The sequence below is a fragment of the Mobula hypostoma genome, chromosome 18 (assembly GCF_963921235.1).
Source record: "Mobula hypostoma chromosome 18, sMobHyp1.1, whole genome shotgun sequence".
NCBI classification, from domain to species: Eukaryota; Metazoa; Chordata; class Chondrichthyes; order Myliobatiformes; family Myliobatidae; genus Mobula; species Mobula hypostoma.
In genome coordinates this window covers 48,853,359-48,873,259 of record NC_086114.1, presented here as the reverse complement: position 1 = coordinate 48,873,259, position 19,901 = coordinate 48,853,359, and the positions used below count along the sequence as shown (strand labels likewise).

The following is a 19,901-nucleotide window of genomic DNA, read 5'->3' as shown; positions in this document are numbered from 1 at the left end:
ATGTATTGTGGCCCTAGGTCATTAAGTGCTTTATAAGCCAATAGTAATATGTTAAAGTCAGTCCTCTGATGGACAGGAAGCCAGTGTAGTGATCTGAGAACTGGGGTGATGTGTTCTACTTTCTTGGTCTTCGTGATTACTCTAGTAGCAGCGTTCTGAATGAGCTGTAGCTGTCTGAGGGATTTTTTACGGAGACCTGTGAAAGCACCATTACAGTAGCCAAGCCTACTAAAAATAAATGCATGGATGAGTTTTTTTTAGATTATGAGGACACTCAGTCCTTGTTTATTGTCATTTAGAAATGCATGCATTAAAAAATGATACAATGTTCCTCCAGAAAGATATCACAGAAACTGTGATCTTGCTGAGACCTTTAACTCATGCTAAATTTGTAAGATGGTAGTAGGCTGACTTTGTAATTGTGTTAATGTGGCAGTTAAAGTTTAAGTTGGAGTCCATCACAACACCAAGATTTCTGACTTGGTTTGTGATCTGTAACAACAGGGATTCTAAGTAAGCACTGATTTTTAAATGTTCTTTTTTGGTGCCAAAGACAGCTGTTTCAGTTTTCCCTTTGTTGAACTAGAGGAAACTTTGGCTCATCTAATCAGTGACTTGTTCAATGCAGTGTTTTAGTGATTTTATAGGACCATAACTGTAATGCAAGTTTGGACCAGTATTGGATGTTTTATTTGGAAAACGGGAGGTGAGCCATTTGTCTTGATGGATTTTGACAGAAACACTTTTGATCTCAAAGTCCTCTACTCTCAAAGGACTGTTAGAGTACATCAGTATTTAATCCTACAAGTGACAACCTGCCCATAATGAAGAGTCAAATATAAATTGCCAATGTTTCAAAAGCTCTTTGTAATTAAGTACAGTAGCCAGGTTATACACAATAAGATTCCACAAAATAACAAATAAAGGAATCTGTTCATAAAATCACACAGCACAGAAACTGGTCCTTTGGCCAACTCTTCAGTGTCCACAAAGCATTCTCTGACACTAACCTGATCTTAATCCCATTTTCTTCTCTCCACTTTCTCATCAACTTCTCCCAGACTCTACCACTCACACTAGAAGCAATTTACAGCAACCTACCAATCCACGTGTCTTTGGGATGTGGGAGGAGTCTGGTGTACCCAGGGAAACTCCATGTCGTCACAAGAGGAATGTGCAAACTCCACATACATAGATACACAGCACCAGGGGTCAGTAATGAACCCAGGTCACTGGTGCAATGAGATGATATAGCACCACCGTCCAGCCCCCTGCGCCATCACCGAGTTCTGGACTAGGATGTGAAATGATCAGAGGTCATTCTTTGGAATTGCCGAGGCTGAGGGGTGTGAAAGGTGCATAAAATCATAAGGGGATAGATAGGGTGAGTGCCTTTTCCCTAGAGATAGGGAATCAAAAAACCGGAGGCTATAGGTTTAATGTGCGAGGGAAAAGAAAAGGGACTTAAGAGTCAACTTTTTCATGCAGAGGGTGGTATGAACATAGAATAAGCTACCATCCTCTTCTTCTTCTTCGGCTGTCCATTGATTTTCGATGATGACTGAGGCCTGGGCAAGGTTGTATGGAAGACCGGCAGCTGCCCACGCTTCAGGTCTCCCCTCTTCACGCCACTGATGTTATCCAAGGAAAGGGCACTAGGACCCATACAGCTTGGCACCAGTGTCGTTGCAGGGAAACGTATGGTTAAGTACCTTGCTCAAGGACACAACACGCTGCCTCAGCTGAGGCTTGAAGTAGTGATCTTCAGATCACTAGACCAACGCCTTAACCACTTGGCCACGCGCCACACAAGCTACCACCCACTATTATGAAATTCAGTTCAATAAACATGGCTGCTTATGAGGTTGAGGTTGAGAAAGTGAACATGTAATCTCTGCTTTCAACTAACCTCCAGTTCACTTTGATGTGGGGTGGGTGATGCTAATTCATACTTCCCAAGTAACCTCTCCCAGAATTTTGCTGTGGCAACTGCTGATGTTATTTTGCCAAGAGAAGCAGGAAGGATCTGTCCTGTGCCATCTCACACACCATTAAAACCCTCATCAGCGAGGTTACGCTTCAGATTTACAAAATCAAAGCAGAAAATATTAGAGACCCTCTGCAGGTCAGGAAGCATCTGTAAAAAGAAAACTAAAACTGTTCAGGTGTTGATGAAGTCCTTCGTCAAAGTTAAGCTTACTGTCATCTGCACAAGTACATGTATGCACAGGTGCAATGAAAAACTAACTTATAGCAGCTTTAAGAGAAAATAGCATCAATACGCTGCATTCACAAGCAAACTAAAAATTAAACATAAATCTAATCTGATCTAATCTAAATGAAACACAATTTTTACAAGAAAGAGCACAATTAGAACAAAAAGAACAAAGTCAGTTTTACCGTTAGGTCAGCAAAAGTGTTGCTAAACCCTTGTGATTAGGGTTGTTATGGTGGCTCAGGAACTGAATAGTTGATGGGAAGCTGTTCTTGAATCTGGTGTTGTGGGATATCAGGTTTCTTTACCTTCTGCACTTAAGTGCCTGAGTTATAGGGGGTGGTTATTACATGGAATTTAGGAGACTGAGGAGTCACTTTATGGAGGTGCATAATGGTATGCTTTGTATCTCCAAAACATTAAACTAATTCAAAGGAAGACACGGGAGTCCAGGAATGCGGGTCTATAATTTAGTATCGTTGAAATGCTGTTCAAACTCATTTTGTGGAATTACAACTGAACCAGTGTCCAATTCCATTTTAATTAATTTGCTGTTCACTTCTGGCATAACCAATATTGCTTATCTGTTGTTAATTTCGGACTGTAAATCTCAATGCTACACAGTTCTGTGTCATTGTCATCGTTATCAGATTTTTCACTAACCCATGCAGATTAGTGCTCTTTATGAATCTGTAACTTAACTTTTTAGCTTTTTCTCTTCCTTGTGGAGTCCACTTATTTATGTCTGCCTGACGTGCTCTTTGATTGTGTCTGACTTTGTTGCATTTTCTGCAAATTTCACCTATAAACCTACATTGGTCTGGTGTATGTGAACCCCTGCCACAACAGTAACACAATTTGTTCATCCAGGCTGGTTTCCATGTAGAAGCTCCAATTTTGTTCACACTTATTTCCATTCCTGACCGCTAGGCAATTGCGCCTCTGCGGTTTCCATTAAAACAATAATTTCAACTGCTCATTTAAGTGTAAGTTGTGCTTCAGTTAAGAGTCATTTTTGAGTGCTTTTTTGTAATTAACCAATCTCTTGTTGGATAATTAAGCTCATTACTGAACTGTTAGTGCTCAGAAAATCTCTTTAACTCAGTCATGTATGCTGAAACAGACTTCCCTTTCTTTTGATTCCACTTATGAAACCTAAAGCATTCTGGAATCAACAATGACTTCAGTTGTAATATACCTGCATTATTTTGACAATAGCAGCAAAGCTCAAGCCTGCTGGTTTGGTTGGATCTGTCAAACTTCGAAGCAAACAATATGCCTCTAAATGCAATGCACGCAGCAAAACTGGCACTTCTTCCTCATTCGCTATTTCATTTGCTCTAAAGCAGTGGTCCCCAACCTCTGCGCCGCGGACAGATATATTGCCACGAAGAATGCAGCGGTACAGCGGTAGCCAGAGCGCACCCAGCACACCTTTAAGAAAAAAGCCAAATAAACAAGCTAATTAATTAAGTGCCAACAGGCACGTAAATGTCGGCCCAGATCAGAGATGATTGTGTCGGGTCAAACACGGACAAATGGGACTAGCTTAGATGTGCAGCCTAATGGGTCCAAGACCCTGTTTTCATGCAGCATTACTCTATAACCCTGAGACCTTTGACTTGATAATGTTAACTGTTTTCCCTCTTCCTGACCTGCAGTTTTCCCAGCATTTTCTATTTTATTTCAGATTTTCAGCACCTGCTTTTTTTTTCGATTTTCTGAATGAAGCCCTCAGCCAGCCCCACTTTACTTTTTCCTAATCTGCTCATCCTTGTGGCAATTAGAGTTGCTTTTGTTCTTTCTTTTCAAGTGAAGGACCTTGCAAGACCCTGGCCATTTGCCCAGATGGTAGTCCATGCAGATGTCATTGCAATGACTCTGTTGAACTCTATTAATTTGGTAGCAGAGAGCAGACCGTTGAAGGACCCATGCTTGCAATACAAATTGCAGAGTGATCCAAACACCAATTGAAATCACTACTGGCGCTTGTAGACAAGTTGTCTTTTAACATGTAACTTCTAAATTTGAAGAAGACCTGTGTTGTTAATGGGGCTTTTGTTTAGCAACATCTTTTTACAGATGCTAGCTACGAGTTCAGCCGGGGGTGTGTTACGGACTATAAAACATCCCAGTTTCTAGCACAGATGTATTGCATCTTTTAAGCTGCCCACAAGAGGGAACAATTATTTTTAAAGGCTTTGACATTGAGATTTTAAATGGAATGCTTGAGCAGTTGTAAGTGATGACAACAGGCCTGATTTGCTTGGGGAGAACCCTGGTTTAATTAATGCAGATCAGCAGACACCCACATACAATCTGCTCTCACTTACGAGGTAATACGCAGATGCTAAATCAAGCTCAGAGTCTTAAGCTGCTTTAAACTAGTACAAAGCAGAGCCATTAACATTAAGGACAGATTTTTGTACTAAAAAAAAACGTTGTGGAATGAAAAATGTCCCGTCTGCTGATATGAATGTGGAGAAAGAATTTTTGATTATTTCATTCACTAGAATGTGAGTATTGCTGATAGCCCCGGAACCTATTAACCATCCTTAGTTTCCCTTGAGCCACGTATAAACCTCTGCAGCCCTTCTACTGAAGGTGCTTCCATAGTGTTGTAGGGTAGGCACTAGCAACAATGACCAAATGGCAATGCAGATTAGCAAATTATGTTAGAGTTCAACATAATCAATAGTGCCTATGCACATTTGTGAGTAAGGAATAATTGGCAGAAACATGAGCGGTTTCAGAAGGAATGCCTTCTAATTAATTTCTATTTTAAATTTATTTCTCAGCTATGCGTCTTGCCCATATTTATATCCAAAAATAACTGCCATTGAGATGGTACCTTAATGAAGTAAGATGTCCAATATTCAAAGGTTGAGAGACAGCACTTGATACAAAGCCACAGGCACACACAAGATGCTGGAGAAACTCAGCAGGTCAGGCAGCATCAATAGAAATGAATAAACCCTCACTGTTTCGGCATGAGACCCTTCATCAGGGCCTCTTGAAGGGCCCTGGCCTGCAACATTGGCCATTTATTCATCTCCAGTGATGCTGTCTGACCTGCTGAGTTCCTCCAGCATTTTGAGTATGTTGCTCCGGATTTAGAGCATTTGCGACATCTCTCATGTACTTGCCACATATTTTGACCGATGACCAAAAACCTGGATAGAGAGGTGTTTTTGTAGGAAGAGAGGGGATTCATAGAGTGAAACAGCATGGAAACAGGCACTTTAGTCCAAGTCATCCATGCCAATCAAGATGCCTAAATACGACTAATCCTGTTTGCCTGCATTTGGTACATATCCTTCATATTTTTCAAATATTGTGATGATATCTGCCTCTACAAACTGGATGATTTTCAAAGGCTTTGGAGAACCAGAACTGGCGAGTTTCAGAAGAGTGTGGGGACCAGGATCCTGGTGAAGTTTCAAGAAAATGCAGGAACTAGGGCCCGGTGAGCTTCAAGGGAGTGAGGGTAATGGGACCACAATATGTTTGAAGGGAACACATGGTCTGGTATGGGTGAACCACTGATGAATCACAAACAACAGGAATTCTGCAGATGCTGGAAATTCAAGCAACAGACATAAAAGTTGCTAGTGAACGCAGTCCTGACGAAGGGTCTCGGCCTGAAACGTCGACTGCACCTCTTCCTAGAGATGCTGCCTGGCCTGATGCGTTCACCAGCAACTTTTATGTGTGTTCACTGATGAAACACTGTGATTTTCGAGCCATCGGGCTGCAGATTATTGGAGTTCTGCTGTAATATGTTTCAACAAGGAATCGGATGTTCTCAGCTGCAAACATATCAGAATTAAGTTCTGTTGTTATTTTTCAGCGCAGTGACTGACTTGCTTTCTATCCCTTTCCACAGGGCAGCACCTGAAATTCCCAGCCGTTGCTTTATGGCTGACGATTGGACTCTCTGTGTGTCTGCTGGCATTGCTGGGTGCCCTGGGCTATGTGTGCAGGCGGAAGATACAGCAGAGTTGCAAGGAGAATGAGGGAGGTGAGTCCTGTGTTTTAGTTTCTGTAAGGGCCATTAACTGCACCAGCTCAATACTGCCTATACCGCGTTCTCCATTGATCAGTGGATTATCAATATTCATCTGCTGAGATATGCTTTGAAGACTGACTCATTGATTCTGTGATTTACATCACACCCGTGCAGATTGAAAAGCTTGAGAGTCTGCGGTCTGAAGGAGAGGGCAAATCAATCATCCGGATGATGTTCCCTTGACGGGGTTGGCATGGTAGCATTGTAGTGGTTAGCATAACGCTATTGCAGTGCCAGCAACACGGGTCCAATGCTGCCCCTGTCTATAAGTCTGTACCTTCTTCCCATGATCTTCTGGTTTCCTCCCTCATTCCAAAGACATACGGGACAGTACGTAGGTCACTTGGGTGTGATTGGGCAGCATGGAAACGTTGAACCAGAGGGGCCTGTTGTCATGCTGTATATCCAAATAGATAACCTGATGCTAACTGTACGTCAATTTAACTGAGAAACTTACTGTCTGTGGGAGACCACACCCGGAGGAGGAGATACATGAGACTGCAGATGCTGGAGCATTAAACAATCTCAGGCGGAACTGACGAAGGGTCTCGGCCCGAAACGTCGACTGTACCTCTTCCTATAGATGCTGCCTGAACTGCTGCGTTCACCAGCAACTTTTATGTGTGTTGCTTGAAATTCCAGCATCTGCAGATTTCCTCGTGTCAGGCGGAACTCAGCGGGTTGAGCAGCATCTGTGGGAGGAAAGGAATTGTCGATGTTTCAAGTCATCCCTTTTACTGAATTTTCTCCTCCCTTCTAGTTCTGATCTTTCTCTCTCTCACTCTGTCTCCATCCTCCCTAACGTCTCTGTCTCCCCTCTGTCTCACTTTTCCCTCACCTTCTCCACACTCCTCTCTCTCCCATCTTTCTCCCCTGCTCATTCCTTCTCCCATCGCTCTCACTCCCCCTCCTCCCACTCTCTGCTTCTTCCCTGTGCTCTCTCTTTTCTTTCTTCCTCCTCCTTATCCCACTCTCCCCCACTCTTCCTCTCTCCCTTTCTCCCTTCCCTCCCTTTCTTCATGCCCCCTTTTCCTCTCTAATCTGATTGTACCTCAATCCTTCTCCTGCTTCATTTCCTCTCTCTCTCTCTTTCTCATCCTGTTTAATCCTATACTTTGATCGAACTAACAAACTTCCAGTATTCATTCTGGGCCCCTCCCCGATCTCTGTCTGCAGATTGAGCCGTTCCTTTTTCACTCACTCACAGGGATGAGCTTGTCTTAAAATGCCAACCTTATACAAATATCCCCGAGCTCTGCCACAGATGTTGCTTGCTTCAGTAACACAGAGCCCCTGGACATTTCAACATTTTCTTTGTCTCTGTTTCTTAATTGGTGTTCTGATCTGACTTATTTCAAGGAGCTTATTTCATTGCCATCTTCCTGGTAGATATAATGCACTTGTTCTCTCTCGGGATTTCTATGTCTAACGTATCACTAGAGTCTAAATTAGCGCCCTGATTTGCTCATCTTGTAAGATCTGTGATGACACAGTGTCGCAAGCAGCACAGGCTTACACTTGCACAGCAGCTTTGACAGGTTTTCATCCCGGTAGTGTCTATAGAAAGTCTGCTTCTTCTTCATATGACCCTAGGGGTTTCCTCTAGCTGTTCCATTTTCCGGGCATATCTCAGTGACGTGCTGGTGATTAATTATTGAACGTAAATTACCCCTAGGTTAGGTAGGTGGCAGGACGAGGGTTTGATGGGCATGTGAGAACTCACATTCTCTCATTATTTACATCTCACTCTGACTTTTCATCTTTTTTCTCCAGTCCTGCTGAAAGGTCTCAGCCCGAAACGTCGACTGTTTACTCTTTTCCATAGATGCTTCCTTGCCTGCTGACTTCCTCCAGCATTGCGTGCGTGTGTGTGTGTGTGTGTGTGTGTGTGCGTGCGTGCGTGCGTGCGTGCGTGCGTGCGTGTGTGTGTGTGTGTGTGTGTGTGTGTGCGTGTGTTGCTCTGGATTTCCAGCATCTACAAATTTACTCTTGTTTCTCATTATTTATTTTTTTGTTTGCATTCTATTGTATTTCTTTGTTCTACTGTGAATAACTGGAAGAAAACAAACCTTAGGGTAGAATATAGTGACATCTACTGTATGTACATACTTTGGTGATAATTTTCTTTGAACTTTGAACTTTGAGAGAGAGTGTGGTGCGGAGGAATCATTGGAGAGCTGGCATAGGCTTGAGGCCGCCGTGCCGTAATTAAATGATTCTATTTCAGTACATTCTTTGTATTTAGCATGATATTTAGTTTTACCTGATCATCGTGTTTTGCCCCTCAACATTTTAATAGTTAATATACATTGCATTGCTTCTAAACCTTTCATTTTAGCGTAAATGAATTTTAGAGCCATGGTTCAATACAGCAGTGATACTAATCACAAATGTGCTCAGGAATACTTGAAAATAGGGTGTGCAATGATGACATTTCACTGTTTGTTGAAGCGCTGTCTTTCAATTCATAGAATATGCATTTCAGGTCTGGCGCAGTGTACAGGCTGTGAAAACAGTCTGTTACCACTGCTGAAGAAAAATGACAGATCATAAAAGCTATAAGTAATGTGGTAATAGCTGATGCTAAGGTGCAAGTCATAAAGAATCACGATTACAGAGTACTTATAGCACAGGCATAGACTGCACTACAGACTGGTTCCTGGCTGAGTGACAGATCCTCTGAGCCCTCTTTCACCTCATTTTATCGAGTACCATCACATCCTTCTTCTCCTTTGCTTCAAGTGCTGGTTGAGTTTCCTCTTAACCCACTTAGAGATACTTGCAGTGAAACTCAGTTGAGTAAAATGTCAAGCAAATTGCTGAGACAGTTCTCTTCACAAATGCTTTAGACTGACTTCCAGTGCAATATTCATGAATTTGCAAGATAGCATTTAAGTCATCTCACATTGTTATCAGATATCTCATTTGACTTTATCCACCTTGACCATTTCCTACAGCGGCAAGTTCCACTCTTTGGATTAATAATTATTATACATGATTTAATAATTTCCCCACCACACATGAATTGATGGAGAAATTCAGTAAGTTAGGCAGCGTCTATGGAGAGGAATAAATGTTTTGGGCTGAGACGCTCTGGCAGGACTGGAAAAGAAGTGAGCAGAAGCCAGAATAAGGTGAGGGAGAGAGGGAGGAGTACAAGCTGGTAGATGATGGGTGAGACTATGCGAGGGAGAAGGTGGGTGAGTGACAAAGGTGTGGGGGGGGGATGAAATAAGAAGCTGGAAGGTAATAGATGAAACCAGGTGAGGAGGAAGGTGGTTGGGTAGAGGAGAGGAATGAAGTAACAAGATGGGAGGTGATTGGTGGAAAAGGTAAAAACTGAAGAAGAAAGAATCTAATAGGCTAGAAAAATGGATCATGGAAGAGGGCAACTAGAGGGAGATGATGAGTATGTGAGGAAAAGAGAAGAGGTAACCAGCATGAGGAATGCAAAAAGAGAGAAGGAGTTAAGTCTTAGAGATCACTGGCAGTTATAGAAATCAATGTTGGAGGCCTCCCAGGCAAAATATGAGGTGTTACTCCTCTTACCTAATTTTGGCCTCATCATGGCCATTGATAAACATAAGACCATTAGTCCATAAGATATAGGAGCAGAATTAGGACATTTAGTCCTTTGAGTCTGCTCCACCATTTTCCCTCTCAAACCCAAGCTTCTGCCTTCTGCCCATATCACTTCATGTCCTGACCAGTCAAGAATCTATCAACCTCTGCCTCAAATATATGTAAAGACTTGACCTCCACAGCCGCCTGTGGCAATTAATTCCACAGATTCACCACTCTCTGGGTAAAGATATTCTTGCTCATCTCTGTTCTATAAGGATGATTCTCTATTCTGAGGCTGTGTCCCCTACTCCTAGACTATCCCACCATAGAAACATCCTCTCTATATCCACTCTATCAAGGCCTTTCACCGTTCGATAGGTTTCAATGAAATCACCCCTCATTCTTCTGAATCCTAGTGAATACATGTCAGAATGGGAATGGGAAGTCAGACTGAAATGGGTAGGCCCTTGGGATGGACAAGATGCACAACTATTTGTTTCTCCCAATAGATGTTGCAGAACCCAATGAGTTCCTCCAACATTTTGTGTCTGTTGTTCAAGATTTCCAGAACTTGCAGAAAATTTTGTGTTCATAATTATTTTCCCAGTAATATTTTTAAAAAGCACAAATGAATATGAGGACACATGAATGGAGAGATACGGATCATATACAGGCAGAAGGGGTTTAGTTTAATTTAGCATTGAGCTTAGCACAGGCATTGTGGGCCAAAGAGCCTGTCCCATTGAATATTTTATGATATATTAGTGAACCCCAGTTTAAGTCTTGTCAAGATGGCACCTCCATGTCTATGCTAAACATGACTGCTGCTTTATCAGGAACTAGATGTTCAGCATTGTACAAAAGTCTTAGGCACATATATATAGCTAGGGTGCCTAAGACTTTCGCACAGTACTGTATTTGTCAATGTGGAGCGGGGAGTGAGTTTGTAAATCTGGCGGGATCAAAGGATGTTGGGAATGGCATGGGTGGAGTGCCAAAGGAGGCGGTGTGGGACAGATGGCAGAGAAGGAGTGCCTGGGACAGGGGCTGGCACAGGTGCAGACACACTCATCCCTGAGACACCAGGCAACGTCATTTAATTCCAAGCAATTTGTTTATTATCATTACAGAATGTCTCTTTGGAGTTTTTCACTCCCTTCTCTCTCCCTTCCACTTTTCCCAACTGTAATCGCTTCTCCCTGTCCCCTTCCCACTCCCAGTCCCCAATAGAGACCCATATTAGAATCAGGTTTGTTATTACTCCCATATGTCATACAATTTGTTTTTTTTTTGTGGCAGCAGTACATTGCAATATGTAAAATTACTACAGCACTGCACAAAAGTCTTAGGCACCCTAGCTACATGGAGTATATGTGCTTAAGACTTTTGCACAGTACTGTATGTACCTCCGAGCCCCAGTCTGGAGTTGATAAGGGCAAATGAAATTGCACTGAGGGCAATGAAGAATGTAATCCAAATATAGTGGAAATTTAGAATTGTTGGGGGATATTAAACACCAGGTGCAATTGTCTTACTGCCCAGAGCCATAACAAGCCAATTGACAATTCATTCTTTTATTGGGGACGTGAGAATACAGATAAATAATTCTTTAGAAGTGGCATCACAGATAGGTATGGCTGTGAAGAGAACTTTTCACACACTAGCCTTCATAAATCAGGGCACTGAGTGCAGGAGTTGTGATGTTATGTTGAAGTTGTATAAGACATGATGAGGCCAAGTATGGAATATTGTGTGCAATTCTGGTCATCTACCTGCAGGAAAGAGTGCAGAGAAATTTTGAACTTGAGGACCTGAGTTATAGGGAACGATTGAATAGATTAGAATTTTATTCCCTGGAGAGCAGGGGAGATCTTATAGAGGTATGCAAAATTATGTAGCTAGGGTAAATGCAGGCAGGCATTTCCCCTCAGATTGGATGTATTAGCGGAGGTCATTTTCTTTTTTTATTAGCTATATCTGCACTATGTATTGGCTACTTGGTTGTATTGCACCCACTTCTAACATTCGTATCTGAATATGGCAGTTGACAACATGGGTAACCAATGACTTGGTATTTGTGATTGGATATACAGATTGAAAGAGAGCAGTGATCTGATTGGTCACATGGCAGGGACTGATCCCTCGGATTATGTCTGATCTCCCAAACCACTCTGCAATGAAGCCTCTCCCTTAATCCAAATCCATCAATGTGACCTTCTGCTCATTTCTTACATTTGTACTTGTCAATCCTCCTCTTAAATGTATGGGATCTCTTCAGCAGCCATTATGGTAGCAAGACCATAAGACAAGGACCAGACTTAAACTATCCAGGCTGAACTCCACATTATCACTAAAGAGGCTTCATGAATTCCCTGATGGATTTCTTGGGGATTGCCTTACATCGATGGACTGTAAATCTACCTTTCACCATGGGAGAATGTATTCTCTCGGCAGCCATCTCCTCAAAATCCTTAGCAGGTTTAAAGATGACTATTTAGACTTCCATCAGCTGCTTTTTCTTGAGGGAAGAGACCCAGCCTATTTATCATTGTTAATATGTACATACATCGTAACATAGAGTGAAATGTTTCATTTGTGTCAAATTAAATCAGCAAGGATTGTGCTGGGGGTAACCTGTAACTGTTGCCATGCCTCCAGCACCAACCTGACGTGCCTGCAACTCATTGAACTTAACCCATACATTCTCATCACATTTAATGGACTAAAATTAATTCTTTTAGTTCAGAAATAAACCTGCATAATATGTGCATGCCCTATATCTATATGTAATCATTATGTATGTACATATCTTGTGCATTCTAAGGAAGAATAAAATCCTTTGATGAAAATCCCACAGGGCCTGGCTGTTTTTCTCAGAAACTGGGGCTTCTCATGAATTAAAAAGTATTAATTATCAGAAACTTCACATCAAAGCACTTTCCCTTTAAAGGTGGAAGTGAAGTTAATGCACTTGGTGGATCTGCAGAACAAATTTGCAAATGTTTATGTATTGGAATTAATGGATCAACTTGCACTGAATGATAATTGTAGGCAAAAAAAGGGAAAGACTTACAGCCTTATAGCACACTTTACAGCTGATTTTGGATGCACATTTGCTATTGGAAAGTTACTACTAATTTGTGCAGAGCAGGGTCCCAAAATCAATTCTATGTTTAGATGATCTGAACAGGGATGATCACTGCCCTTGACTCCCCTTCTTTCCATGGGATCACTTCACTTACCTGAGTAGTGAGATGGGACCATAGTTTAATCCTTCAGGTAAGAGTCAACACCTTTGGTGCTCTAGCGGTGAAGAATTTTGTGCCCAGTGGAGTCAGACATGATGTCCTACTTCCAGTTGGGAGGCAAGTGGACTGACCAATAAACAACAGCTGACAAGCATATTAGTATGTCCTGCTTTCATTCCTTGATCAAACAGTAAACTGATTCACCTAGTCACACCCTTGAACCTGCCTGTTAGAATGGTTTTGGAAAGCCTATTGAGCAAAAAGTTAGATGTAGAGCTGGAAGGGCTGAAGCCTCATAGTATCAGACACCCAAGTTCAATCCAGGATTCAGGTATCATCTGTGCAGGCCTGCATTATGGGCACTAGCCTCCCTACCACTGAGGACATTGTGAATAGGCAATGCCTCAGGAACGCAATATCCATCATGATGGACTTTCACCAGCCGGGACGTGACATCTTCTCATTGCTTCCAGCAGTGAGGAAGTACAAGAGCCTGAAGACACACACACAATGTTTTAGGGCAAGCTTCTTCCTGTCTGCCATTAGATTTCTGAATGGACCATGAACCCATGAATGCTGCCTCTCTTTCTGCGCTATTTATTATTTTTTTATATTTTTATAGTTTTTACTTATTGCACTTACTGCTGCTGTAAAACAACAAATTTCATGGCATACAATGCCGATGAAAAGTATTAACCCCACACCCCCTTGGAAGTTTTCACTTTGACATGAAAGTGTCTTTTTCTGTTGATCAGTGTCAAAAAAGCCAAATTAAATCCACTATAATAGAATATTGTAAAACATGAAAACATGAAAACTTCCAAGGGAGATGAAGACTTTTTATAGGCATTGTGTGTCAGTGATAATATTTATGATTCTGATCATGTTATGGCATGCACTCCCCGTAACTATATGGGTTTTCCCCCGGGTACTTGAGTTTGCTGCTGCATCCTGAAGCTGTGTAGAGTGGTAGGTTCATTGGCCACAGCCAATTACCTCCAGTATAAGAGTGAGTGGTAGAATCAGTGGGTGTACTTCTCTATCATGTCACCTCTCTCCATCGCTTGTTCCAAAGAGAAAAGCTCTAGCTCACTCAATCTTTTCTCAGAAGATATATGCTCTAATCCAGGGAGCAGGCCGGTAAATCTCCTCAGCACCCTCTCCAAAGCTTCGACATCCTCTCTAGAGCGGCTGGTCAGAAAGTGCGGAGAGTAAGAAATTTGATTTCTGAATAATTGTCACAAAGGAGTGGTTGATGGTTACATCTCATTTTGTGGTCTGAAAGTAACACGCATAAAATGCTGGAGGAATTCAGCAGGTCAGGCAACATCTATGGAAAAGAGTAAACAGTCAACATTTCAGGCTGAAATCCTTCATCAGGACTGGAAATAGAGATGAGAAGTCAGAGTGTGAAGGTGGGGGGGGGGGGAGGGAGGAAGAAGTACAAGGTAGCAGGTGATTAATGAAACCGGGAGAGGGGAACGGTGGAGTAAAGAGCTGGGAAGTCGATTAGTGAAAGAGATAAAGGGCTGGAGAAGGGGGAAACTGATAGGAGATGGCAGAAGGCCTTGGAAGAAAGGGAAGGCGAGGAGCACCAGAGGGAGGTGATGGGCAAGTAAGGTGATAAGTTAAGAAGAAGTTACACATTTTCCTCCCTTTCCCCCTCTGACTTCTGATCTATTGGTAAAAAGTCAAAGATGGATGGGTGGGATCCTTAATAATACTAAGGGGCCTGCATCTGACAACTGACCCCGATGAATGTTAGGGAGACCCCTATGATCCTCTCAGCTGTTCTCACAGTCCTTTACAGGGACTCCTGGTGCCATGCTCAACAGCTCCCATACCAGAACACTCTCAGTGTAAAACGTAGCTCAGGTGGAGGTTGGGGGGAGTGTCTTGCTTACCTCAATCTTCTTAAGAAGTGGAGGTGCTGCTGTGCCTTCTTGTTCAGGGAGGTGTTATTAGGGGATCAGGTGAAGCCATCTGTGATGTGAACTCCCAGGAACTTGGTGCATTTAACTCTGTCTACCGAAGAGCCATGTATTCGCAGAGGGGGATGGTTCGCCTGCACGTTCCTAAGGTCCATAATGATTTCCTTGCTCCTCTCAGCATTCAGGCTTAGGTTGCTCTTCTTCACACCAATCCACCAGTCACTCCACTTCCTCTCTTCACTCCTTCTCATCATTGTTCTTGATAAGGCCATCCACGGTTGTCTCATCCACAAACTTGATAACGCGGCTTGAGCTGGATCCTGTGACACAGTCATGTGTCGGCAGCGAGCTAAGCACACAGCCTCGGGGAGCACCAGTGCTCAGCAACTAGAGACGTTGCTGCCCACACGGACTGGCTGTGGCCTTGCTGTTAAGAGCTCCAGTATCCATTTGCAGGGACCCAGCAGAAACAGTTTCCCCACCAGTTTCTGGGGTACGATGGTGTTGAATACCAAGCTGAACTCTACAAGCAGCAGTCTGGCATATATTGACCACCAGATTCAAAAACAGGTACTTTCCCCAAGCCATCAGGCTGATCAACCATTAACTCACCTCCCACCACCTCTAAATATATCACCTAGCATCAGTTTATGTACATACAATCTGTCTATATCTATAACCATTATTTGTACAATGTATTTTATAGGCTTGCTTTTATATTTGTATTCATTATGGGTTTTTTAGTGTTCTATATGCTTATTGTGATATTTTATGCTGCACTGGGTCCAGAATAACAATCATTTTGTTCTCCTTTACACTCCTGTACTGAAGAATGAGAATAGGCAACTTTAACTCATGGATCTTGAATTACAGTTTCACTTAAATGCAAAGTGTGTTGAGTGCCTTGGGGCTCAGTATTTGGAATATAGAATTCTATCCTCAGTATCTTTGTGTTATCGCAGCATTTCCAAGTGGTAAATACTGTCAGCTGCAGCTGGCAGCATTCTTGGCTCAGAATGATGCGGTTGTGAGCTCCGTCTCTGCTACAGAGGCTTCAGAAGAGAAATGTCATCTGGCGCTTTAGCACAGCATTCAGAGTGTGATGGCTTTCTGATGAGAAGGGAGGCACAGTGACGCCAGAGACCCCGGTTCAATCCTGACCTAAGTTGCTGTCTGTGTGGAGTTTGCACGCTTCCCCACATGACTGCGTACTTCCAAGTTAGATGGGGCCTCGAGGGGATGACGCAGCTCCTCATAATTCTTGGTGGTGGAGCCTTATGGGTTTGGCAGGTGCTGTCGGAGTAGCCCAAGCAGGTAAAGGTGGTGATCTTTGTAGATGGCGCATTATGTGCTGCTGTTGGAACCAGTGAATGTTTAGGGTTGTGGATGGGGTATTAATTCAACAGGTTGATTCTCCCTGGAGTTATACAGCACATAAACATATGAGGGGCATTTGATTTCTCTGGGCCTGCACTCAGTGAAGATCCAGAGGATGAGGAGGTATCCCTTATTGAAATCTACCGGCAGAAAGACCTGGACAGATTAGGCAGAGAGAGAATGTTTCCATTAGCTGGAAATTCTAGCATCTGAAGCCACAATCCCTTAAAAACTGAGGTGAGGAGAAATTACTTCAGCCAGAGGGTTGTGGTTCTATAGAGTTCATTGCCACAGAGTGCTGCTGAGACCAAATCACTGGGTGTATTTAAGGCAGTGGTTAATAGGTTCCTAATTGGTAGGGGGAAGCAAATTAATGGTTGTGGAAAGAAAGCAGGAGAATGGGGTCGTAGAAAATTCAGCTATGAGTGAATGGCATAGCAGATTTGATGGACTGAATGGCCTAATTCTGCTCTTATGGAAGCAAATTATTAATCACAGTGTCAGAGCAGACGATCAACCCCTCTTTTATATTAAAGTTGTATTATCTCTGGTTTCTTTTCCCTGCATTTCCATTAACTTCATCCAGATCTACCACTGATCCACAACTAGGGGCAAGGATCATTTGCATTTACATGTATTAGGAAATTGCTATGGTGTGTATGCACTACATGCAACAAAAACGGCAACATTCAACAATTGTACCGAGAAAAGAATTACATAAAAATAAAGTTAGATATTTGATAAAATCAAACAGGATCTTGAGCGATGGAGCACTCTTACCATTTCTTGGCTTGGACAAATATCCTTGCTCAAAAATGAACATTCTTCCTCGTCTGCTCTACCCAATACGAATGATCCCGTCATTTTTACTCAACAAATACTTAAAAAAATAAATGGCTGGTTTGTTTCTTTCATCTGAACAAAAAAAGACCCTGTATTAAAATGTCTAAGTTACAGGTTCCCAGTAGTCTCGGGGGTCTGGATTTTCCAGACATCAAAAAATATTAATTAAGTTTGTTTTTAGCTTATGTGGTTGACTGGGTTTGCAGGGACCCCTCCTCAATTTGGCTAGACATTGAAGCTTCACAAGCAAAATGCCCTCTTATTAATTTGCTTTTCCTCAATATGATGAAACTAGTTAAGGAATATTGTCGCAATCCAATAACAATTAATACAGTCAGGGCTTGGAGGGCAGTGCGACAAATTGAGGGCAACGCAGCGAAAATATCACCCTTCACTCCAACAACCGGCAGTCCAGATTTTCAGCCTGGCATAATGGATTCTGGATTTAAACTTTGGATTTCTAAGGGTATTTTCCATCTAGGAGATTTGATGAAGAAACGATGATGTTTTTTCAGTCAAATAGTACAGAAATTTAACATACCCAACAAGGATCTTTTTTGTTTCTTTCAGGTAAGAGATTATATACAGAAAAAAACATAATTGTTAACTGATTTCTATAGGTCTGACGTAGAAAAGAGGGTGTTTTGTTCTAAGGTGAAGTCTCTATTAGTACTTTTTACAGCATCCTGAGGGAATGTTCTTGTGGAGAGGCTGAGCAGCTGGGAATGGTCTGGGAGGAAGAGCTGGGAGTAGAAATTACAGCTGAAACAGGAAGACATCTGTGATAATGCAAAGAAGATTTCAGTTTGTAATAGAACTAAAGCATTGCAACTCAAAATTCTGCATAGAGCCCATCTTACTCCAGATCGTCTCTCGAAATTTAAGATGGGGGTTTCTTCAATGTGTTCTAAATGTAAAGTAAATACTGGAATTTTCACCCACTGTTTTTGGACTTGTCCCAAACTTCAGGCATACTGGAGTGATATTTTGGGTGAAATGGAAAAGATTCTGAAGACGGAGCTTGAACTGGACCCAGTGTCTTTTTTCTTAGGCTTACCCAGCATTCGTATTATTAATGCACATCAGAAACAACTTTTTAACATCCTGACTTTCTGTGCAAGGAAGAACATTTTACTTTGTTGGATAGCCAATAAGTTCCCTCGGACTTTTTGGTTGGTGTAAATTAATCATGGAATACATTCCTTTGGACTTTTTGACATGTATGGTACATTCAAAAACAAATAGTTTTCATAAAACATGGCGACCTTTTCTGCAGTATATAGATGCAAACCTGTCTGCTATACTAATAAGGGCTTTTGTATAGGATGTTCTGGTGATGTCTATATTTTGATGGAAGTGTTCTGATACCTGATATCTGTGAGGGGAAGAAATGTAAATGCAAGTGTATCTGGAAATTGACAGTTTTGTTACACAGAGCAAAAAAAAATTATTAAAAAAAATAAAGTTAGAAGCACAGATTATAGAAGAAAATATGCATAAATACATAAATATCACCATGTACTTGCAGTGTAAACTGCATTATAAAAAGTGATTAAAGTGCAATTTATAGTGCCCATTATTATTACCTGATGACTGGATTTAGATTTAGGAAGAGAAATGGAATTGTTTCTAAGCCTTCTTGTTGGAATTTATGCAATATTTTGATTGTTTTCTGAAAAAATAGCATTTATTGTTTTTTACAAAGGGGGATAAATAAATAGCAGTACTTTAATGCCTGCATAATACAACCCATCTGCTCAACGAGCTTTATAACTTTATGTTCTAACAACCAGCCAAAACAAACAAATAAATTATTAACCTTGGAATATTTTAACTCTACAACAATTACTACGCTTCAGTAATTGCTGTCCTGCTTGCAACATAATTTGGGATATTCTAAAAGAGCTGTATGCATGCAATCATTGCAGGATTCAGTTTTATTGTTGTTTGCCTATGTAATCATGCTTAAATTTGAGCTGTTTCCTCCGAAGACTGAGGAATGGAGCAGTGCAGCAGCATGGCATTCAGCGCATCATTTTACCACGCCAGTGATTACAGATCATTGATTACTACCACTGCCTGAAAGGAGTTTGTATGTTCTCCCTGTGACTGTGTGGGTTTCCTCTGGGTGCTCCGGGTCCCTCCCACATTCCAAAGATGTACAGTCAGGGTTAGTGAGTTGTGCACATGATATGCTGGTGCAGGACACACGGTGACACTTGCTGGCTGCCCAGTACAATGCTTGCTGGCTTGATTTAATGAGAGCGACTCACTTCATTGTATGTTTTGATGTACATGTGATGTAAATCTAATCTTTATCTTTCTGTCCTTGTATTCTACAATATAATCTACTGCTGTTAGTTTTTGTGTGTTTCGAGATAGTCCAGCACAGATACATTAATGTTCAACTTTGAAAAAAGGAACAACTTGTATGCCCGTGCATGTAAAACTTGCTTGTAGATGGCAGTGCAGTCTAGTCTAGATAATACTATGGATGAGTACTCAATGTCAGCTTTGTGAATATCACAAATTATGAGTAAAATTATTTTTGTAGCTCCATTGCTCTAAGAATACACTTTTAGGCATTTCACAGGTAATGTCTATTTCAATAAAAGTATACTTCAACAGGTTGTAAAAGGCTTGGTCAGAGATAA

At 41.8% G+C, this 19,901-nt stretch overlaps 1 protein-coding gene across 4 annotated transcripts in view; it reads left to right on the top strand.

The window, feature by feature from the left end:
• cd276 (CD276 molecule) overlaps window positions 1-19,901 on the top strand; it is a 461,861-nt gene that overhangs the window by 324,615 nt on the left and 117,345 nt on the right. For all 4 annotated transcript variants that reach the window (XM_063070222.1, XM_063070220.1, XM_063070221.1 and 1 more), the window contains one exon: window positions 6,102-6,236. In XM_063070222.1, coding sequence (XP_062926292.1) covers window positions 6,102-6,236 — 135 coding nt within the window. The remainder of the gene's footprint in view (window positions 1-6,101; window positions 6,237-19,901) is intronic.